The sequence below is a fragment of the Mus musculus genome, chromosome 11 (genome assembly GCF_000001635.26).
Source record: "Mus musculus strain C57BL/6J chromosome 11, GRCm38.p6 C57BL/6J".
Classification (NCBI taxonomy): Eukaryota; Metazoa; Chordata; class Mammalia; order Rodentia; family Muridae; genus Mus; species Mus musculus.
The window spans coordinates 95,866,726-95,890,782 of record NC_000077.6 but is presented as its reverse complement, the minus strand read 5'-3'; the positions used below and the strand labels follow the sequence as shown (position 1 = coordinate 95,890,782).

The 24,057-nt window shown below is 46.8% G+C and overlaps 1 protein-coding gene across 2 annotated transcripts in view; it reads left to right on the top strand.

Annotated features, from left to right (window-relative positions):
* B4galnt2 (beta-1,4-N-acetyl-galactosaminyl transferase 2) overlaps positions 1-24,057 on the top strand; it is a 51,402-nt gene that overhangs the window by 24,178 nt on the left and 3,167 nt on the right. Inside the window, exons 4-10 of one of the 2 annotated variants that reach the window (NM_008081.3) lie at positions 1,870-1,976; positions 6,803-6,840; positions 14,505-14,685; positions 16,835-16,921; positions 21,362-21,549; positions 22,293-22,433; positions 23,814-24,033. In NM_008081.3, the coding sequence (NP_032107.1) occupies positions 1,870-1,976; positions 6,803-6,840; positions 14,505-14,685; positions 16,835-16,921; positions 21,362-21,549; positions 22,293-22,433; positions 23,814-24,033 (962 nt within the window). The remainder of the gene's footprint in view (positions 1-1,869; positions 1,977-6,802; positions 6,841-14,504; positions 14,686-16,834; positions 16,922-21,361; positions 21,550-22,292; positions 22,434-23,813; positions 24,034-24,057) is intronic. The other variant, XM_006532201.4, reaches the window with a different exon arrangement.

Below are 24,057 nucleotides of genomic sequence, written 5' to 3'. Positions count from 1 at the left end.
TATAGGAAAGATTTCAATGAGGGGCTGAAGAGATGGCTCAGAGGTTAAGAGCACTGACTGTCCTTCCAGAGGTCCTGAGTTCAAATCCCAGCAACCACATGGTGGCTCACAACCATCTGTAATGGATCTGGTGCCCTCTTCTGGCATGCAGGCATACATCCAGACAGAACACTGTATATGCATACTGAATAAATAAATCTTTAAAAACAAAAACAAAACATTTCAGTAAAACTGACAGAGAAAAAGGAACAGAGTTTGGCACTTCTCAGTGACGGTGTGTGGTGCAGCCACCGGGTGCCCAGGCCAGCACAGAAGGTGATTCTATAAGCTCGGGACATTCTGTCAAGTGCCACCATGTGCAGGGGTACAGAATGTCACTTTGTCTTTTGACAGTGCTGGAGACTGAACGCAGGGTGTCCTATAAGGCAGGCAAGTACCCCAACACTGAGCTCCTACTCCTTTATGCCCCTGCCTCAGTTCTTTTCCTGTGGTGCTGGGAATCAAACCCGGATCCTCGCATGTGCTAAGCAAATGCTTTACCACTGAGTTATAGCCCCAGTCCTCCCGCCTTTCAATTACAAAGGATTGATATCAAAATCGTTGGTTGAAGAGGGAATTAAAACAGGTTCTGGCTGGCTTTTATTAAAGGGGATTTGTGTATGCTGGGCACTTGTCTGTAATCCCGGCACATGGGAAGCTGAAGCAGGAGGATTGTAAGTTTAAGGCCAGTGTAGATTTCATGGCAAGACCTTGTCTCAAACCAACAAGATAGAGTTGCTTGTGACAGCCCCTTTAAAAGTAACTAAAAGGAGGGCTGGTGAGATGGCTCAGTGGGAAAGAGCACCCGACTGCTCTTCCGAAGGTCCGGAGTTCAAATCCCAGCAACCACATGGTGGCTCACAACCATCTGAAACAAGATCAAGATCTGACTCCTTCTTCTGGAGTGTCTGAAGACAGCTACAGTGTACTTACATATAATAAATAAAAAAATCTTTTTAAAAAAAAAAAAGTAACTAAGAGGAGAGAGGTTTTTTTTTTTTTTTTTTTTTTTTTTTTTTTTTTTGAGACAAGGTTTCTCTGTGTAGCCCTGGCTGTCCTGGAACTCACTCTGTAGACCAGGCTGGCCTCGAACTCAGAAATCTGCCTGCCTCTGCCTCCCGAGTGCTGGGATTAAAGGCTGCGCCACCACGCCCGGCTGAACAGAGAGATTTTAGAGCAGAGGTTGCCAAGCTTCTGAATGCTGCGACCCTTGAACACAGCTCCTCACGCTGTGGTGACGGCAGCCACAGCATTATTTTCATTGCTGCTTCATAACTGTAATTTTGCTACTGTTGTGAATCATAATGTAAATATCTGTATTTTCCGATGGTCTTAGGTGAGCCCTGTGAAAGGGTTGTTCAACCCACAGGTTGAGAACTGATATTTCAGAGACATGCTTCTGACGCAGACCTAGCTAGCTCTAACTGAATGTGAACCATGTTTCCTTCTAGAATTGTCTATATATGATCATTGTTTCAGATATAGACAGCTATCATCTCAGTAAGCAGGCATATATAAAGGGCTTGTCAGGGTTGAAGATAATCTTTCGTTAAGATTTGCTTCTTAGTTGGGCGGTGGCGAACACATGCCTTTAATCCCAGGACACGGGAGGCAGAGGCAAGAGTATCTCTGTGAGTTGGAGGCCAGCCTGGTGTAGGGCTACACAGAGAAATCTTGTCTTGAAAAACCAAACAACAAAAACAGGTTCACTTTTTTATTATTTTAAATCATATGTATGTGTGTACATGGGTAATAATTTCACTTGCTGTTGTTGTTGATTGTGAAGGTGCTTTTTAAAATGCATTCTCTCATGCTTGCTTTCTCCTGAAGAGAAGGGCTGCCTCGCCCACCACCTCTGCTGGCTCCACCCAATCTCCCCTTCGGATACCCAGTCCATGGTGTGGAGGTGATGCCCCTGCATACAATTCTCATCCCAGGTAGGTACATCTGGATGGTTACAGGCTGCATAGGTGACGCTCTCTCTGTTCTCCTTAAACAAAAGGAGGAGTCAGTAGTTGGCCATTCACTGTGTGACCATGTGCACTGGTACAACCCAGGAATCTCAGTGGGATTTCAGTCTGTGTTAGACTCCCTGTGTCCACAACTGACCAAGCCAGCTCAGTCAACAGGGTTTCGAGGGAAAGAGTGTGGATTAAAAAAAAAAAAAAGACAATTACATTATATTATAGTATGACCCAAGCCAGTCTAGAGGCCAGTTTATTTTTTTCCAGTCTGCTTTTATACCATTCTAGGTACACACAAAGAATAGGGTCATTTCCAGCTCAAAGACAAAGTAGTCAAGGAATAAACCAGGCATAAACAAAGGTCCCATGATTACTGTATGCAGGAACTTAACGAGATGATCAAGATACAAAGAATACATTCCTCTGCTATGTTCATCTTGAGCCTTGTCCTAGCCCAATGTCAAGTTCTTGCCTGAGCCTACTTCCTTGTCCTAGCCCAATGTCAAGTTCTTGCCTGAGCCTACTTCCTTGTCCTAGCCCAATGTCAAGTTCTTGCCTGAGCCTACTTCCTTGTCCTAGCCCAATGTCAAGTTCTTACCTGAGCCTACTTCCTTGTCCTAGCTCAATGTCAAATTCTTGCCTGAGCCTACTTCCTTGTCCTAGCCCAATGTAAATATTCTTGCCAACATCCTAGAAGCCGCACCAAAAGCTCCTCACACACAACCTGGGATCTCTATAGCCATGGCTACCCTGAGGCTCCGGGCTAATTCAGAAGTTGGGATTCCGTGGGCCTCTGGGAATCTTAGGGAATAATAATTGGCTTTCAAAGGTCTTCCAGCATCAGGAGTATGTTGATGACTCCATCTTCTTCTTCTTTTTTTTTTTTTTTTTTTTGGTTTTTTGAGACAGGGTTTCTCTGTATAGCCCTGGCTGTCCTGGAACTCACTTTGTAGGCCAGGCTGGAAATCCGCCTGCCTCTGCCTCCCGAGTGCTGGGATTAAAGGCGTGCACCACCACGCCCGGCTGACTCCATCTTCAAAGAGGGCATTTTGAAAAGAATACTTATGTCAGCTCATCTCCCTTCCAGGTAGGAAGTGTCGCTTGGAAGGTAAAGGTGTCTGCGCCATGGCTGACACCTGAGGTCTATATTCAGGAGCTACATGGCTGAAGAGTCAGCTTCCTCAGGCTTTCCTCTAACCTCCCTATGTGAACTGTGGCATGCATGTACCCTCCCCTCACCCCCACCACACACACATCCATATGCACAAAATAAAACATGCTTAATGCAAATAAAAATAACAACTAAGTCCCTTTCCAAGTTCAGTGTGGTAGCACTCATCTGTCATCACACAGCAGTCAGGAGACTGAGGCAGGAGGATCAGGAATTTGAGGTTGGCTTCACCCACACAGTGAGATATCCCAATACCAAACTCTCCAAATTCAATAAAACAATAAAGACAAAACGAAGACAAAAATAGCTCTTCGCAGGGTCTTTACCCATCCCTTTGGTTCAGCGTCACCTTCTTTCTGAAAGTCAAGTGCCGGAGACCAGAGGTAATACACGTATTTTCTCCCACAGAGGTGGTAGATGGACTCTGGGCCTTCTTTCTGGTGGATTCTTGCCCTACTATGGGCTCTTGGCATCTGGAGGCAAACAGCCCCCCACCCTCCCCCCAATGAGTCATGGAAAAGACCTGAGTGTAGCTGAATAACAGCGGCACTCAGGACCCAAGTCTCTATGAGCAAGACCCAAACTATCCAAACCCACATTGCAAATAGGTGGAGAGTGAGTGGAGTGGCAGAGATAGATGGGAGGCATGCAGGTACCAAATCCGTGGGGAGCCTTCTGGGTGGAACAGGCAGAAGGAGAAGCTGGACCTCCTAGGCTCACTTCTGCCTTTCTTCCTGGCTGAAGTCACAGTTATATCGTGTGGGATGACTGATGTATTTTGCCTGGAGGAAGAGGACTGTTGAGTGAACTCAAGACTTCAGACAAGGGCTGTACCAATGTATTGTACCCTTAACCCTGATAATCTTTTTGAGTAGCCATTTTAAAATGGGCTTACATTTTGGTTAACTTAATTATTAAAAAAATATCTATTTATTTTATTATTTTGTTTATTTAAAATATTTATCTATTATTTATCTATTTGTGCATGTATGTGTGTCTGTGTCTATAAGTACTTTGATACATGTGGATGTGTATGGAGGCCAGAAGACCATGTCAGGTGCTCTCTGTTATGTCTGTCTTTTCCTTTGGAGGCAGGTTTTTTTGGGGTCTCATGTTTTACCTGCAAGGCTGGAAGTCAATAAGTCCCAGCAATCCTCCTGTCTCTGCACACATCAGGGCTAGAGTAACAAATATGTGGGACATGCATATGATACTAAGGTGTTGGGATCTGAACTTGGATCCTTATGTTTGTGTAGCTTTTTTTTTTAAGATTTATGTATTTATTTTATGTATATGAGTACACCACCATTGCTCTCTTCAGACAGCACCAGAAGAGAGCATCAGATCCCATTACAGATGGTTGTGAGCCACCATGTGGTTGCTGGGAACTGAACCCAGGACCTCTGGAAGAGCAGTCAGTGCTCTTAACTGCTGAGCCATCTCTCCAGCCCTTGTATAGGGTTCTTCTGAGCCAATTCTCCAGGCTGTTTGTGTTGCAGAGGGTGAGTTTTTGGCTGCATTGCTTTATGCTCCCAGGATGTGCACACCCACCCAGGAGCTATCTCAGATTCTCAAAAGGAACACACACACACACACACACACACATACACACAGGACAACACACACACACATACACACACAGGACAACACACATACACACAACACACACATACACACACCAGATAATTTTAAAATGCCTTGACTACCTCAAAGGCTCGGTACTGCTAGACCTTCCCCTGCTGCTCCAGGCCCAATCGAGGAAGTGGCCAGTGACCACTTACCCAAAAAACTCACAGCTCTCCCTCCATCCATGATGGGCAGGGCCTCATGAGCTCTTCCTCCATCTATGGTGGACCTAATCTTGTTCAGATAATCACAGCTGTTGTGAGTTCATGATAGAAAAGGCCACATCATGTCCAGGAGACAGCGTTCTACAGCACTCCTCCGGGCTCTGACTCTAAGGTTCTTTTTGCTCACTCTTCTGTGAAGTTTCCTGATCCTTAGAGGGGATCGGATAGAGATATCTCCTTTAGAGCTGAGCAGACACAACGGTCACTTTATTCAGATACAGGTAACTCCACATGTCTCTATGTAAGGCAATGACCTTGAACTCCTGACCCTCCCTCCCTCTACTCTCTGAATATTGGGAATACAAGCATGTACCACCATGTTTAGGGTTATGTGGTGCTGGGGATCAAATGCAAGGCATTGTGGGTGCTAGGTAAGCACTCTACCCCCAACTCCCACTCCCCACCCCCATACTCTACACACACACTGAAACTTTATACCCACTTATCTATAACTCCCTTGTCTTGGTTTATTTTCCTGTTGCTATAATAAAATACTCTGACAAAAGCAATTTAAGGGAGAAAGGTTTATTTACCTCGTAGTTCCAGCTTACTGACTGTCATGGTAGAAGTCAAGGCATCAGGAACATGAAGCAGCTAGCCATACTATGTATGAGATCAGTCAGTAGAAGGGGACAATGGATGCATGCATATTAGCATTCAGCTCATTTTATCCATTCACACAGGCCAGAATCCCTTGCCTAGGGAATGATGCCACCCACAGTGGATGGGTCTTCCCATTCCTCCAGAGACATGCCCAGATGTTCTTCTCCCAGGTGACTCTAAATTCTGTCAGGTTCATAATTAACACTATCACACACTCTCTCCCACTGCCTGGGAATTTGTACTCTATTTCTGAGAGTCTGACTCTTCTCAGGTTCATTTAAAGATCATTCATTATTCATTATGCCTCCATTGTTGCTTTGCCTTCAGTAACAGGACCATCTGCAAGGGGCTGTGTGAGTTTGCAGAACCCAAAGCTGAGGATGGGCACTAGAAGTCTTAGACCCACGAGGGTTTGAGACCATGGGACGATCTCACAGCCCAGGGAATGGGGACAATGTAGGCCAACCATCTGATAGGAAATGACACTTGGTGGGGCTCTGTTGTGTCCGGCCAGCAGCTCACATGTCTGGGTTCTAGTCTGGAAAGGCATCTTGGAAACCTGGAAGAGAAGAGGGGGGGACTAGGCGGCATGAGAGAGAGAGACACGGAGCTAAGACAAACCAGGTTCTGATCAAAGCTCAATTTTAATGTCAGCAAACACGCTTTATAAAGAAAAGGGGAGGGCTGTCGAGATGGCTCAGCGGGTAAGAGCACTGACTGCTCTTTCAAAGGTCCTGAGTTCAATTCCCAGCACCCACATGGTGGCTCAAAACCACCCATGAGATCTGACACCCTCTTCTGGTATGTCTGAAGCCAGCTACAGTGTACTTATGTATAATAATAAACCCATCCCTAGCCATGCAAAGTTCCTTTGAAGTAGATAGGTCAGCCTTCTAGTGGGAAGTCGTGAAGATAATAGTTCGGTGCTAACTCCAGAAAATCTTGGAAGAGAACCAGTTCAGCCTCAGGCAGGTTGGGCCTCAGGCAGGTAGTGGCACATCAAAGGAGCAGCACAGCAGGTGGCTCCGCAGCAGCAGGTGGTCACAGCCAGCCTTGCTAGGCTGGAAGGAGGTAACAGGGCTCTCCAGATATGTAGGAGTCAGAGGCAGGGAGGTGTATGAGCGAGCTTTGGTATCCACTCAGACACTTTTTCCTCCCTCTCCTGTCTCTTCTAGGCCTCCAGTATGAAGGGCCAGATGCTCCAGTCTATGAGGTAAGAGTCCCCATCTCAGCATTTTTAGCACTGACTTCCCCTTCCACAACTATGTTTGATCTCAGCCTTTAACAAGCCCCTGTCATTAATCCAATTCAAACCCTACATGAATACAAAGTGGGTCATGGGGGGCATTGCACAGTTTTCTAGCCTTTGGAGTGACTGTAGGGAGAACTTCCAAAGTGACCTCCATGGCTGTGTGTGCTCTAGGAGCAAGCAGCTGCCACAAGTGAGCTCTGACAACAAAAGGATGAGATGTCCCATTGTCCTCCCCCCACTACACAGCTCTGTGTTGAGGTCTCAGGATGGGATGTCTGAGGGTGAGGTGCAATCTCATTCAGAACCTGCAAAAGGGCCCTGGAAATGGAGACTTGGGGTGGGGGGCTGTGCTGATGTACCTGCCCGGGGATGAGTCTGGAGGTCCAGAGGACAGACATCAGTGTGTCGTCCTCTATGGCTCTCTGTTTCCTTGAGACACTGGGGAGCTCACTGGGTTTTGGCTAGGCTGACAGCCAGCAACCCCCAATGAGCTTCCTGTCTTGTTATCCATCTTTGGTGGCTGGGGTTGCCTGACTTTTTTATGTGGGAGCAGGGCATTCAAATTCAGGTTCGGCTACTTAAGCAACATGCGTCCTTACCCACTGTGCCATCTCCTCAGCTCAGAAATGAGCTCTACATCCTTCGCCCTCCCCCCACAGGCTGAATAGAGGGTGGAGTGGGGATGCATGAGCTGTTCTGTGTCCTCAGAGGGCTCCTCGGTCACAAACCCTCTTATCCTATCCCTGTCATTTTTCTCATAACTATGATTTATTTCTTCATAAGGGCACCAGAGATGGAATCCAGTCGCTCACACACGCTGGGCAAACACTCTAGCCCTGAGCCAAGCCTCTATCTAGCCTCTTTCATTATGTGCTTACTCAAGCCTTGTTACCGTGTGGGTGTGGCTGCCTAAAGATTTGCTTCTCAGAGATTTGTCTGTTGATTGGCCTGAGTCTTCAGCAAGATTGACCTAATCCGGTTGACTTCCCACAAAGATGCCTAGCTATTGCAGACAACCAAAGGGAAGGGTAACCTTTAGAGCAGTGGGAATGGAGAGAAGCCTGCTTCCACTGCATCTTCAGGTAGAATGAATGGGCAGGAGAGAGGAGCAATAATGGCCACTCTTTGTGCATCCAAGAGCTGGAATGGAAGCAAGTGCCTTTTACATGTCACAAGGAGAGGACTTGGGTGAGAGGGGGTGATGGACTTACAACAGCAGTTTCTATTAGTGACAAACTGATATTATTTATTCATACTGTTTTATTTATTTATTTATTTTTAAAGATTTATTTATTGTATATGAGCACACGGTAGCTGTCTTCAGACACACCAGAAGAGGGCATCGGATCCCATTACAGATGGTTGTGAGCCACCATGTGGTTGCTGGGAATTGAACTCAGGACCTTTGGAAGGACAGTCAATGCTTTTAATCACTGAGCCATCTCTCCAGCCCCTTGTTTTGTTTTTTAATTTAATTTTTTTTTTTTTTTTGGAGTGCTGAGGATTGAACTTAGGCCATCAGGCACAGAGGCCAGAAGAGCTATCTGATCTCTCAGAGGTGAAGTTACAGGCTGTAGAGGAATTTTAATCCAGCAACCTGGCTGCTCTGGCAAGGGATCCCATCCAAAGATATGATCTGGCCCAAATGCAGACATGTCCTTGATTACAGTATGATCTTACTGTACACCGTCAACCCCCTAACACTGAAGGGAAGGTTAGTTTGTAGAAGAAAGCAGCCATGTTTGAAAGTGATGTCTAACTGAGGGTCAAAGTAATGAATCAGATTTGGCAGGCAGGATGAATCAGAGATAGGATATATCCAACTCACAGGAAAACAGCACAGGGAAGAGAGGCTACGAGAGAGAGAAACAGAGACAGAGAAGAAGAGAGAGAGAGAGGAAGAGAGAGGTGGTGTGGTGAGGTGTGTGTGTATGGCAGTGTTATGGGGACAGTTTTGTAGAGGTGAGCTGCCCAGAGAACAAGCTAGACAGGGTGAAAACAGAACGAGCCAAGAGCTGAGAATGGGAAAGAGCCAGAAGATTAGAACACATTGAGGCCAGGCAAAGCAATTTAGGCAGAAGCCAGGTAATACTGTTTGAATCAGTCATCTTGGAAGATTAGATTGTAGGAAGGCTAAATGCTTACAGGCCGAGGCCTAGGGATAGTTAGAGCAGAGAAGGACGTGCTCTGGACTCAGCCCAAGTGTGTATTTGCACAGCTTGGATACAGCTCCCATCTCATCACTTCACTTGAAGAATTAGAGCGACATGTACAACAGGCTTTTGCAGAATGCCGAGCTTTGCTGGGGACAGCACACAATGACAGGGACTGCCTGCAGTAGGCCGGGATAGAGACATCTCAGTAGCCGGTGGCAGCTCCTTGTAAAATCCAGTTGTCCCCACCCTGGATCTCCATCACCTATGCTTACTATTGGAAAAAGCGCCAAGTTTTCCCCTTGTTCGCTAGGCTTCTGCACTGCTTGCAGAATGCGGGACTGAGGGAGTCCTCTTTTCTTAGGCTGAGGAGGAGGTTGTAGAAGAGGGGACAAGTCAGGATATTTAGCTGCTTCCTCCTCTAATCCAGATTCATCTCCAGGATCTTAAGGCTCTCCCTCTTCATCATCATCAGAGGTGGAAGAAGTCTCTACTAAGTCGACAATATACCGGGAAGAAGGTGTTTTTGATTTCTTACCAGTTTGCTTCTCACCAGTTTGTTTGGACAATAGAGGAATACCTTCCTCCATAACATTTCTGTACTACATTCAGAACCTGCTGATGCACTGGGCAGGTCTGTTATTTCGGCATGGGATAGTGCCTGTTTTATCACAAACCAGAACATAACTTTATTCTCTGGAACCTGTCCTTCATCCCCCCTCATCCTTGTAGTCCAGGATCCAGGTCTTCATATCCTTCCCCTTCTCCATGCTGCCTCATCCAAGGTCCCTTTATCAGGAAACCAAGGGCTCACAGAACAAACCAAGCAAAGAAAATCAGAGAGCTGCTGCTTTTCAAAATGAATTCCCTTCTTAAGCAATAACCTTAAAAGAATCTTTTTATACATAGATCTCTCACTGGGTTCAGCTTGACCCATAATAAAACTATAAATCTCTCTCTTCTCTCTCTCTCTCTCTCTCTCTCTCTCTCTCTCTCTCTCTCACACACACACACACACACACACACACATACATTTGCTCGCAGCTTGAGGCTGCACACACTCTGCATTCTCTTGTGCTCTCTGCTTTTTCTCTTGTGTGCTTTTCTTCTCTGTGAACTCTCACACTCACACACACCTCTGTGCATTCTCCTTTCACTCTCACACACACACTTCACACACACATCTCTCTCTCTCTCTTTCACTCTCACACACACACTTCACACACACATCTCTCTCTCTCTCTCTCTCTCACACACACACACCACATGCACTCTTCTTTCACTCACACACACTCTCTTGGTACATGCCTCACATTCTCTCCTCACTCACTCTCCACATGCTCTTCTCATGCTCTCTGCATTCACTCTCTCACTCGCTCTTCTCACGTTCGCTCACCTTTTTCTTGCTCAGTCTTTTAGTGATAACTCCAAAAGCAGATTTAAAAAAGACGTTGTATAATCATTGCCAAATCAAATTCAAAAGAATAACCATGTCCCGCAAATAATCAAGAGTTACAATTGTTCCCCAAAGTTTCAAGCTTTCCCTATTCCCAGGCCTGTAGCCAAAATAATAATAATTGCTAACTTATCATTATTTAAACTTTAACTTTTGACTTATTATACTTCAGAGCTCAGATCTCTGAGGTCAGCTACTTGCATTTTCCTGTGAAGCTCTAATGATAAATGACATGGGCAAAGCTGCCAGGCAGTGGCCAGAAAGAATCAAGTTAACGCTTAACTCAATAGTTCTGCTAGCTTTCTGCTTCTGCACATTGCACACAATGACTCTCCTAAGAGTCCCAGTGTTTTGACTTAGTTTTACTAATATAAGATTTTACATATCCTGTACTTGCTTATCCAGGAACCACTCTCAAATTTTATGTAAAACTTATTTCATAACTTCAATAGTTGTTTTTTTTTTTCTTTCTTGGGGTCCCAATGTTGACTCTATTTCATCTTCTAATAATTTCTTCAAACTTTCTTTTTTTTAAGATTTATTTATTTATTTTATGTATGTGAGTACACTGTAGCTGTACAGATGGTTGTGAGCCTTCACGTGGTTGTTGGGAATTGAATTTTAGGACCTCTGCTCACTCCGGTCAACCCTGCCTGCTCAGTCCCTGCTTGCTCTGGCCCAATGATTTATTTATTATTATGTATAAGTACACTGTAGCTGACTTCAGACACACCAGAAGAGGGTGTCAGATCTCATTACTGGTGGTTGTGAGCCACCATGTGGTTGCTGGGAATTGAACTCAGGACCTTTGGAAGAGCAGTCAGTGCTCTTAGCCGCTGAGCCATTTTGCAAGCCCCTTCTTCAAACTTTCTTTGCAAGTCAAGCATTAATCTGAAACTACCATCGTGCAGTTATTACATTGTTTCTAAGATGAGAACACACAGATGCACCTGGGCCATTAGGACTGCGCTGTGCTGTGCCCTATGCCTTAGTTTTTAATTGTTTAAGAATCATTACATCAGGGAACATCTAGTTTTGCAGAATTCACCATAGCAGAAGGAGAAAGAAGTAAGAAAATCAGATATAATAGAATAATTATGCACATCAAGGCCAACTGAAAAGCAGTCATCCACAAATAAAATCTATACAGCCATTGTCTAGGGCTAAGGTTAGGAAAATTGGGAGCAACTGCTTTTTACGAAGAGCTGCCACGGGTTGCTGAGATGTCTCCATCCCGGCTGACTACAGGCTGTCCCTGTCATTGTGTGCTGTGTGACTGTACAGCTGAGCCATCTCTCCAGTGGTTCAGTTTTTTAAAAACTAACTTTGAGTTGCGAGCCTTCCTAGCAGGTTTTTGGTTAGGGTTTATTGCTGTGCTAACACCATGACCAAAAGCATCTTCGAAAACAGAGGGCTTATTTCAGCCTAAGGTTTCACATCATAGCTCACTCATCAAAGCCAACGCAGGAACTGAAAGCAGGAACCCAAGTGGAAGCCATGGAAGTACGCTGCTTACTGCCTTGCTTTTTCTCTTCAAACTGTACACTTTTGTATTTCTTTTTGCCCGATTGTTCTTTTTCATTATAAACCAGCTGAAGAGTGCTTAATAATAACCATATGACAGAGTCGGTATTAAGCTGTCTTGAAATCTCCTCTGCTGAAGAAATTAGTTCATTACTTTTAACTTTGCTTCAGGCAGGTTCTTAGAACGAGGGCAGAAAGCAGACTTTGCCAAATCGTCCCAAGGACCGGCTCTAGCCCAGTTGCTAATATTGTTCCCCTCTGAAACCTCTTGAGCCAGACCTCCACAATCCACATAGCTCTCAGCACTGTCGTCTTCCAGCCTCCTACTAGGATGGCCCATTAAGCTCTGCATACAGCATTTAACCACTTTCCTAGTTCAATGTCCCCCCTAATTTTCCACATTCCTTCAAAAATATGGTCAGGTATGTCATATCCCATGAACATGATACCAATCTCGGTCTTAGTTACTTTTCTATGGCTGTGATAAAACACTATGACCAGGGCAACTGAGAAAAGTGTTTATTTGTGCTTAAGTTCCAGAGGGTTAGAGTCCCTGGTGGCAGAGCAAAGGCATGGTGGCAGGAACAGCTGAGTGCTGCATCTTTTTTGTTTGTTTGTTTTTTGTTTTTATTTGTTTGTTTTTCAGGACAGGGTTTTTTGTATAGCCCTGGCTGTCCTGGAACTCACTTTGTAGACCAAGCTGGACTCTAACTCAGAAATCTGCCTGCCTCTGCCTCCCGAGTGCTGGTATTAAAGGCGAGCGCCACCACACCCGGCATGAGTGCTGCATCTTAAAAGCAAGAGGCAGAGAGCACACTGGGGAGGGTGAGGAGCTGTTTTTTTTTGTTTGTTTGTTTTTGTTTTTCGAGACAGGGTTTCTCTTTATAGCCCTGACTGTCCTGGAACTCACTCTGTAGACTAGGCTGGCCTCGAACTCAGAAATCTGCCTGCCTCTGACTTCCGAGGGTGTGGAGCTTTTGAAGCCTCAAAGCCTGGCACAGTGACACACTTCCTGCAGCTAGGCTACACCTCCTAATCCTTCCCAAACAGTTCCACCGACTGCAGACCAAGAATTCAAATATATGAGCCCTGGGAGGCTGTTCCCATCCAAACTGCCACACAGGGTCAAGGTGAAGGCCGTGGGATGAGTCAGAGACAAACTTTTTTTTAAAAGACTTTATTTATTATTATAGTAAGTACACTGTAGCTATCTTCAGACACACCAGAAGAGGGAGTCAGATCTTGTTACGGATGGTTGTGAGCCACCATGTGGTTGCTGGGATTTGAACCCTGGACCTTCGGAAGAACAGTCGGGTGCTCTTACCCACTGAGCCATCTCACCAGCCCCCAGAGAGACAAACTTTTTGTTTGTCTCTTTTGATACAAGATCTCTCACTACTGCACCCTGACCAGCCTAGAATTTGCTCTGTAGCTTCAAACTCAGACAGCAGAGAGCTGGAACCAAAGACATGTGCCACCAAACTGAGCTACAATAAACATTTTAAAACCACTTAAACAGTGATGGTACCTAGTTGATGATGGATAAAATCCTCAGCCAAGGAGTTGTACTCCAATAAGAGAAAAAAACCCAGATCCAAAGCCTGGAAAACTCCCTCAGATGTCAGAGGGTAGAGGACCAGGAGTGAGTGACAGACAGATGTCAGTAGCAACTGCAGCAGGGAGCAAGGCAAAGTGCCATGTTGTGGCATAACTGTTGTGCCAGCTATTTGGGGGGTGGCAGTGTGTGTGGCAGGAGACAGAAGGATCTTTTCAGCTCTGGAGTTCAAGGCTGCTCTGGGCAACATAGTGAGACCTCAGAGACCTTGTTGAAAGAGGAGGAGGAGGAAGAAGAGGAAGAGAAAGAGAAGAAGGAGGAGGAGAAATAATAATCTCTCTCTCTCTCTCTCTCTCTCTCTCTCTCTCTCTCTCTCTCTCTCTCTCTCTCTCTCTCTCCCTCTCCCTCTCTCTCTATGACAAGAGTTTCTCTGTGTAGCCCTGACTGTTTTGGAACTCACTCTTAGACCAGGCTGGCCTAGAACTCACAGAGATCTGACTGCCTCTGCCTCCCGACTACTGGGATAAAAGGTATGCGCCACCACTGCTCGGCTCTAGAAGAAGTCTCAATGAACAATGTTCCCTAAAGAGAAAGAGATGTTTGCAGGAATGAATCCTTTAAATCCATGAGTCTTTAGGTCTTGAGGGGAAACGTGGGGGAAGGGCGTAGCTGTATCTATTACCTTTACAACCAGCCTTATCCTGTCCTAGCTCGCTCTGCCCCCTGCTGGCCATCCTGAGTACTTGCCTTTCCTGTGAATGGATTTTTCTCCATCCGTGGCATTTAGAATCTTTCAGGGTTTAGAGGATGGGAGACTAAGGAGTTACAGTCAGGTGGGAATAACGTTTTATTGGGTAGGATAAAGGGCTTCTAGAGATGGATAGGGATGGCTGACAGCTGTACAACAATATGTGTGTGCTTCTAATGTCATGTCTAGGTCATCCTGAAAGCTTCTCTGGGGACACTGAACACCCTTGCTGATGTGCCAGATGATGAGGTTCAGGGCAGAGGCCAGAGGCAGCTGACCATTTCCACCAGACATCGGAAGGTCCTGAATTTCATCCTTCAGCATGTGACGTACACCAGCACAGAGTACTATCTCCACAAGGTGGACACAGGTCTGTCTTCTGATCACAAACTGCTGGAAAAGAGCATCACTCCCTCTCAAAACCTTCCCCCAGGACGCTTCCTGTGTGCGCCCTCTCAAAACCTTCCCCCAGGACGCTTCCTGTGTGCGCCCTCTCAAAACCTTCCCCCAGGATGCTTCCTGTGTGCGCCCTCTCAAAACCTTCCCCCAGCATGCTTCCTGTGTGCCAGTTTCTGAGCCTCGACAATTACCTGCCTATTTACTGCACCCAATAGAGTCCCCCACTGCCACTGACCCCAGAGCGACTTGAGAAAGATCCCTGACACTGCTCACCTTGCACACATGAACACAAAGCCAGTGTCCTGCCACTGTGGCCAATACCCAAGACAGCATAGAAAAAGAAAGGCTCTGGCTCACAGCCTTGGAGGCTCCATTCCGTGGTGACTCGGCCCTTGTGGCGAGGCAGCATAGTATGGTAAAGCTTCCTACTTTACAGCTAGGAAGCGGCTGATCCTACTGTCACCTTAAAGGCATTCCCAAAGGGACCTGAACACCTCCCATCATATCCTAGTTTCTAAGGGATCCACCTCCTAGTGTCACAACAGTGGCTTATGCCTACACTATACCGACCTTTAGGGACACTGATCCAAACCACAGTACCATCCCATTCTGTCTGTTACTGATGGAGTTTTGTTTTGCTTGATACAGGCTCGTAGATAGCCCAGGCTAGCTTCAGACTCTGAACTTGTGTGTCTCCAGTTTCTACCCCCTATGCACTGGGATAACAGTCAAATGAACCTCTAAGTACAGTTTATGTGGTGCTGGGAATCAAATCCAGGCCCTTCTGTGTGGTAGACAACCACGCTGCCAAGCCAGTTACATACCTAGTCTTATTGTTTCTTGAGATGCTCTCGCGTAAGCCAGGATTTTCCAAACTCTCTTACATGTTTGTGGCTGGCTTGCCTTGAGCTCCAGATTCCCCCTTTCTTCTCTCAAGCTTTGGGGTTACAGGTGTGTACACCCCGCACTCTGTTATTTTTTTGTTTGTTTATAAGTTCATCCATTTGTTGAGGCAGGATCTTGTATGTGTCTCAGGCTGGCCTCAAATTCTCAATTCCTATGCCTCAGGCTCCATAATGTCGAAATCACAGCCATACATCACTATGTTTGGCTGGCCTTATCCAGTCCTGTTAGCTGTTCTCTGCAGCTATTTATTTCACTTATTTTATTAGTGGGGGGGGGGCATGAACATTTCACAGTAGTCATATGGAAGTCAGAAGTCACCTTGGAGGGGTTTGTTCTCTCCTACCACATGAATCCCAGGGATCAAACTCAGGCCATTGGGTTTAGCAGCAAGCCCCTTTACCTGCTGAGCCACTTTGACGACCCCTCTGGAACTTTTAAAGCTGCTTCAGCTTCTGTTGAGGTGGCGACTCTTGCCTAACCAGTGTGTGCATCAATATCTCGTGAGCATTCCTGCAGAGAGAGAATGTGGCCAGTTTCAAGGATATGAACTTGTCTTTCCAACCCCCCCACACCCATTACAGAAACTCCTGGGAGGACAAATCTTACCACCCTCACTTTTTGTCTTTTCCTTTGTGAGTTGCTCCACGGCACAGCAACGGGGGGGGGGGGGGAAGAAATGTAATATGCACAAATGAAAGTTCAGCTTGGCTGGTAGAGTACTTGCCTAGCAATGCACAGAGCCATGGGTTCGAGACCCAGCATCATATGAAATTGGGCATGGGAGTGCTATGCCTAAGACCCTAGCACTTGGGAGGTGGAATCAGAGGCTAGCGGTCCTAGGTTATCCTTCATAGCTATAGTAAGCATCCTCTCCACCTTCAGATTTTAAGGCATTTCCCTTCAGAAAATGAGCCTGTGTTCTAAGGTACAGTGGGTACTACTGTCCTGGTCTTGTCATTGGAGTCATGACGGAGGGTCAGGGCGGAGTAATCCAGATTCTCGAACCTCCAGCCTGTTCTAGCAGCCCATCCTTAAGCAGGTTGCCTCAGGGATGCACAGAAGTCAGGAGTCAGGATGCCACAGTGTCCATGGGCCCTCAGCCTCTTCGCAGGCAGGGCTCTCCCCGCAGCTGCTGGCCTCCTTGGGTTCCTCAGGGCATCATAGTCTGATGGCATCTGACACTGCCTGGACTCTGACCTCTCTTCTCCTTCCAGTAAGTATGGAATACGAGTCGTCAGTGGCCAAGTTTCCAGTGACTATCAAACAACAGACTGTACCCAAGTTGTATGACCCTGGACCTGGTAAGACTCTTATCCCCAAGGCTCAGGCATTGTATCAGGCCTGGTGAAATTCAGAGGGCATGGTGGTTTGAATGACCAGGGTTCCCCCCAAGGCTGGTATATTTGAATGCTTAGACTAATAGCTGGTGGAATTTGGTGGGGGGGGGGAAGGAGTAGGAGGCCCTGTTGGGATATCGGGGTGGCCCTGTGGGAGGAGGTGTGTCACCAGGGGGTGGGCTTTGAGGTTTCAGAAGTTCAGGCCGAAGCTTTGCTTTCGTTGTGCCTCCAACTTGTGACTAAGATGTAAGCTCTCAGCTACTTCTAAAATGCCATGTCTACCTACTTGCTGCCTTTCTCCCAGCCACAATGGCGGGGGACCAACCTTCAGAAACTGTCAGCAAGCCCCCAGTGACGTGATGTATGTGTAAGCTGCCTTGGTTGTGGTGTCTCATCACAGCAGTAGAAAAGTAACTAAGGCAGAGGGAACACTTTTTCTCTAAGATTCATTTCGATTCCTTTTAATTGCGTGTGTGCCCATGTGTACACATGCGCCCTTGTGTACAGATGTCCACAAAGGCCAGAGTTTCAATCTTCCTAGGGCTGGAGTTGGAAGTGGTTGTGAGCCACCTGACTCAGGCGCTGGGAACTAAACTCTGGTCCTTGGCAAGACCAGTACATGCTCTGAACTGCCAAGACATCTCTCCAGTCCTCTCAGACCCTTTTTGAGACAAGGTCTCATTCGGCCCAGGGTGAGTTCAAACTATGCATATAGTTGAGAATATTATTAAGCTCCTGAACTTTCTGCCTCATTTCCCCCAGGGCTGGAATTTTATGGAAGCACCAAGCTCAGCTGCTAGGGATCAAACCTAGGGCTTTGGGTGTATTAGGTAGGCGCTCTACCAACAGTTAGATTCCCATCCCTCCTGTATTCCAGGATAGACAGGCAAGCCTCTGGACTCAGCCTTGTTAGTGGTGAGATTACAGCATTTAGTGGTGTGTGTGTGTGTACACTCATGTGTGTTTGTGTGTGTGTGCTGGTGTGTATGAGTGGGCAGGCAGGCGGGCACACCAGCAAGCACTCCTGCTACAGTGGGGATATGAAGTCAGAGGACAATCTCAGGGGTTAGCCCTAGCCTTCCTTCTACCTTAGGCGAGGCAAGGTCTCCTTGTTGGTTTGCTACTGTATATACCAAGGTACCTGGCCCTAGACCTTCTAGAGACTCTCCTGTCTCCACCTTCCATCTCACTGGGGTTACAGTTATGGTATTGAGACGAGCTTTACATGGGAGCTGGGGATTTGAACTTATACTCTCATGTTTGTGCAGCTGGAACTTTATCCACCAAGGTATCTTCCTAGTCCCGAGTGATTTTTCTTTTCTTTTAAAATATTTGTTTGTTTGTTTATTGTATGTGAATACACTGTAGCTGTCTTCAGACACACCAGAAAGGGGTATCAGACCCCATTACAGATGGTTGTGCCACCTTGTGGTTGCTGGGATTTGAACTCAGGACCTCCAGAAGAGCAGTCAATGCTCTTAACCACTGAGCTATCTCCCCAGCCCTGTGATTTTTCTTTTTAACATTGAATCTATAAACGTTCTTTTAGTGATTTTGCTTTTTGTTTTGTGAGGTTGGGTGTTGTTACACAGCCTAGGCTGGTCTTGACTTCACCATCCTGCAGTTTCTGCCTCTCTGGCTCCCAAGCACTGGGAATATAGGTGTGAGCCTGTATACCTAGCCTAGCGCTTGATATCTCTCTCTCACACACACACACACACACACACACACACACACACACACACACACACACACACACTCTTCTTGCAACATATGGATCAGGATGCAAGTCCTCAGCTACTGCTTCAGTGTCATGCCTGCTTGTCTGCTAACATACTTCCAGCCATGATGGTTATGAACCATCCCTCGGAAACAATAAATAAGCCCTCAGTTAAATGCTTTCCTTTCTACGTTGCCTTGGTCATAGTGTCTCTTCACAGCAATAGAACAGTAATTAAGATACTTGTCAAGTTATATTTGCCTACCAACTCCTCCATGGTGTTGAATAATAGTAGCAGGCAGTTTTGTTTGCTCCTGACTTTAAGAAGAAAATAATAGCATGATGCCATTCATGTTGCCATGTGGCAGGTGTTTCAGGGCAAAAAACCTTTCTTCTTCCATCTCCTTTCTAAGAATTTTTATTATTAATGAATGTTGAATCTTTTCGAATCTTAAGATTTGACATTGCATTTGTGTGCATTTGCTTACACACACACACACACATATATATACACATACATACTTTTTTTGGTTTTTTTCGAGACAGGGTTTCTCTGTATAGCTCTGGCTGTCCTGGAACTCACTTTGTAGACCAGGCTGGCCTCGAACTGAACTCAGAAATCTGCCTGCCTCTGCCTCCCGAGTGCTGGGATTAAAGGCGTGTGCCACCACGCCCAGCTTTATGTATGTGCACCACATACTCAGTGTCCATGGAGGCCAGGTGGCTGGGAGCCTGCAGGTGGCTGCTGGGAACCCAAGTCCTCTGCAAGAGCAGCTGCTGTTTATTGCTCCTGGTGTTTGTATCGTGGTGTTTTTTCCGTGGAAGAGCTGACCCTTTTCCCTTTGTAAGCTTTTTGCTTACATGTTTTGCATACATATGTTGTGTGTGTACACGTCTGCTTGTATATCGATGATACACTGTCGGGAGCAGGTTGTGGGGAAATAAAGGGGGTGGGAGAGATGACCTGCATCCTGCCATGTGGATGTCTGGCTGCGAAAAGTCATGGAACCCCAGTTTGAAGGGGTAGCGAGGGAGCAGTCCAGGGTCTCTGGGCCTCATGGAGGCCAGAGATGAGAGGTTCTCAGTCTCAGACATCCCAGACACCACTGTATTTCGTGGAAGAGCTGAGAACAAAGTGAGGGCCCCAGGGGCGGGGTTAGGGGGGCAGCTTTGTCAGCCTTGGGACCGAAGTGGGCAAGGGGAGAAGGTGCTGGGTGGTTCCCACACGGGCAAGAGTCTGGCTAGCTCAGACTGTTAGCTCTGCAGGCGGCTTGGGTTGGCTGGGTCTAGCACAGTGGGTCTTGATGAGCAAAGATGGTCCATGGTTTTAGAGCTTTATTGTAGAAAGTCAAAGGGGGGGGAGGAAGAGGAGGAGGAGGAGAGGCCATGTGGAGAGAGAGGAGAAAGAAGAGGGAGGAGAGAGGTAAGAGACAAGAAGAGCTTAAGAGAGAGAGGAGGGGCTGAGAAGCCTCTTTTATAGTGGGATGGGTTACCTTGCTGTTGCTAGGTAACTGTGGGAAGGAGCTTACCTGGCTATAGCCAGAACACCAGGAGCTTGGGACATTGTCTATGTGACTGATAGTCACAGGCTTATGCAGTTGAGGAGTTGTGACGTCAGGCACTTGTGTCTGGGCGCATAGCTTATGGTTCAGTCCCTTGTAGATTTTTCTACTGGGTTTCCCGAGTAAGCCTCACTCGACCAGAACAGACTGCCTTTCATGGTTCAACAATGCACATGAACACATGCACAAACACATGAAGAGCAAGTGGAGGACCACGGGTACTGCCTGGAACCCTCCTCCATGGCACTTCCACCTAGTTCACTGAAATGGAGTCCGAGTCAAAGCCAGAGCTCAATAATACAGCTAGTCTCCCTGGCTAGCTTACCCTGGGGTTCCCCTGAATCCACCTTCTGAAGCTAGAATTACAGGCATGCTGCCACACCCTCCCAAGCACTTACGTGGGTTCTGGGGACGTGAATTTGAGGAACTGCACATTTGAATGGCAAATGTTTGAACCACTGAGCATCTCCCCAGCTTCTCCAATTCCTGTGGGTTTCTTGTTTGTCTTTACAAGTCATGTGCTTTATGGTGAACAGCCTGGTCCAGGTCCTCTGGTCTTCAAGTAGACTTCTTTCTAACCATGCCTTCCTGAGATAGAGGCAGGAAACTTCTCCTGTGAAGCTCTTCTCAGAACGGATGGCAAAGGTAGGCCATGAGGCTTTTAGACCTTTTCTTCTCTCCCTGGGCTCTGGGCATCAAAACTTCTAGTAGTTAACGTGGAAGCAGGACACAAGGGGTTGCTAACAGGCATGCTGGAAATGAAGAATCCAGGCAACAGGAAATGGCATAGCAAATGCAACCAAGGACAAAATGACTTCACCAAGTTGGGTAACCTTAAAATGTCTTTACTTCCCAGTGCAACTAAAAAAAAAAAAAAAAAAAAAAAAACCTCTGATTAAACAACTCCTGCAACTCCTGTGTACAGAAGGCACGAGGCCTTAGGTCAGAGGATAAAGAGGTCATCAGATGATGGGAGTGTGGCTCAATTGGTAGAATGCTCAGCATGAGAGAGGCCCTAGGTTTGAATCCCCGGCCTGGTAGGAAACAAAACAAAGCAAAACCCAACTGAACAAAACAAATCGGGAAGGGGGCTCTAGCATCCACTTTTACACTCTTCTCTAGAGAGGAAGATCAGAAACCTGGTGACCATTGCCACGAAGACTTTTCTCCGTCCCCACAAGCTTAAGATCCTGCTTCAGAGTATTCGAAAATATTACCCAGACATCACCGTGATTGTAGCTGATGACAGCAAGGAGCCCCTGGAAATTAATGATGACTACGTGGAGTACTACACCATGCCCTTTGGGAAGGTATGTCCCCCTCAGACTGGGGACATTTAGCTCCCAGAACAAGAGGGACCCAGATTCAGTTGTTTCCCTGATCATCTCTGTGGCAAGGCTGGGTGGAGTCGGGTGGGGTAATGGGTGGGTGGGGTGGGGTAATGGGTGGGTGGGGGCGGGGCTTCTCTTGTTCTGATGCAGAGGGAAACTGGAGCGATCGTTATCCCACATTAACGAAGTGCTAGTTTATTCTACCTTCCTCCTATTCGATGTGGAAATTGACAGGGGTTCTTACAGGTGACATATGGGATCTGATAGCTGATTGTGATGCATGGGGCCATAGCAGCCTTTTGTTCTCTGTGACTGTCCCCAAGCTAGGCTCCCTCTCCCTCCCTGTCCCATCCACTTCCTTTCCTCTCTCCTCCTATCTTCCGCCAAACATAGAAAAGGGAAAGATATCACTGAGCGCAAATGTTCCCCAAACCAACATCTCCCAGGAGGTAGAAGGCAACTGTAAGATGAGAGGGGACTCCAGTCTATTCATAGAGGTCACTGGACTAAGGAAGGACTTTCCAGTCTTTGTCTCAGCCTCTGATCCAGAAAGTCACTGTCCCTGCCATGTCTCTCTGAGGCAGACTGTAGTCGTCAGCCTTGTCTGAACTACAGAATCCCACAGATTCCAAGTTCACCCATGGTGGGAGGCAGCCTGGTCACTGGGAATTCAAGAAGCCCCCGAGGTGACAACTGCTGATCCAACCCCATGCTGCCTGCAGGGCTGGTTTGCTGGGAGGAACCTGGCCATCTCACAGGTGACTACTAAATATGTCCTCTGGGTGGACGATGACTTTCTCTTCAGCGACAAGACCAAGATTGAGGTACTGGTGGATGTCCTGGAGAAAACCGAACTGGATGTGGTAAGGAACAATGGCCAAGCTCAGCTGGCTGCCACCTGTAGTGGTGAGGAATGGTGGAGGAAGAGGAAGGAATGTTAGTGTCAGAGGGAGGAACTGAGGGGATTAGGGACTCATGGCTCGGACAGAGAGCATGAGCTCTGCTTTTGACTCAACCATTTTCTTTGAAACAAATTTTATATGCCACACTAGAGAAAAGTTTACAATTGTTCTACCAAAAAATTAACAGTTAAAAAAAAAGCATATTTATACAACATTTTAAATTATATTCTTGGACTATATAAGGTTTAAGAAAACCATGTTCTTGTTCGGTCACATTTAAAAAAATTATTTTTTAGATTTATTTCCTTTTATTTCATGTGTATAGTAGTTCTGCCTGCACATATATCTGTGCTCACAGAGGCCAGAAGAGGGAGTTGGACCCCCTGGAACTGGAGTTACAGATGGGTGCGAGCTGACACATGAGTACTGGATGGGAACAGAACTCGGGTCCTCTGCAAGAACAAATGCCTTTAACCACTGAGCCATCTCTGCAACCCCCCTCCACATTCATTTTAAATATGAAAACATAGTTGGGGCTGGTGAAATGACTCAGCAGGTAAGAGCAGTGACTGCTCTTCCGAAGGTCCTGAGTTCAAATCCCAGCAACCATATGGTGGCTCACAACCACCTGTAATGAGATCTGATGCCCTCTTCCGGTGTGTCAGAAGACAGCTACAGTGTACTTATGCATAATAATAAATCTTTAAGAAAAAAAGAAAATATAGTTGGACCTGGTGGTACACACCTTTAATCCAGCACTGGGGAGGCAGAAGCAGGAGGGTCTCTGTGAGTTCAAGGCCAGCATGGTCTACAGAGTAAGCCCTTAGCTCAAAGACAACAACAAAACCAAACCCCTAAATTTATATTGTGTGTGGTAGTACATACCTATGGAAGCAGGATGATGGGGGCTCGAGGCCAGCCTCAGCTACGAAGCAGGTGTGTATGTATGTGTATACACATGTGTATGTGCGTGCCTGCATGTGGAGATAGGGATTCAGTGACCCAGCAGTAGTGTGGAAAGGGCTGTGGCCACATGGCAGAGCCACTGAGGGTCCTTTGGAGGCTAGATCCAGAGTACAGTTTTTTTTTTTTTTTTGTTTTTCGAGACAGGGTTTCTCTGTATAGCCCTGGCTGTCCTGGAACTCACTTTGTAGACCAGGCTGGCCTCGAACTCAAGAGATCCACCTGCCTCTGCCTCCCGAGTGCTGGGATTAAAGGCGTGCGCCACCACGCCCGGCTTCAGAGTACAGTTTTTGTTCTCGTAAAAGCTGCAGTCCTGGGAGGCTTCGCAGAGGAATGAACACTGATCTGCTCAGACCCTGGTTTCTGTTTGCTGACTAGGTGGGTGGCAGCGTGCAGGGGAATACTTACCAGTTCAGGCTGCTGTATGAACAGACCAAGAATGGGAGCTGTCTTCACCAGAGGTGGGGATCATTCCAGGCCCTTGACGGCTTTCCCGGATGCACGTTGACCAGCGGCGTGGTGAACTTCTTCTTGGCTCACACGGAACAACTCCGAAGAGTTGGTTTTGATCCCATCTTGCAACGAGTGGCCCACGGAGGTGAGAGGCTTGGAGGGGTGCGCT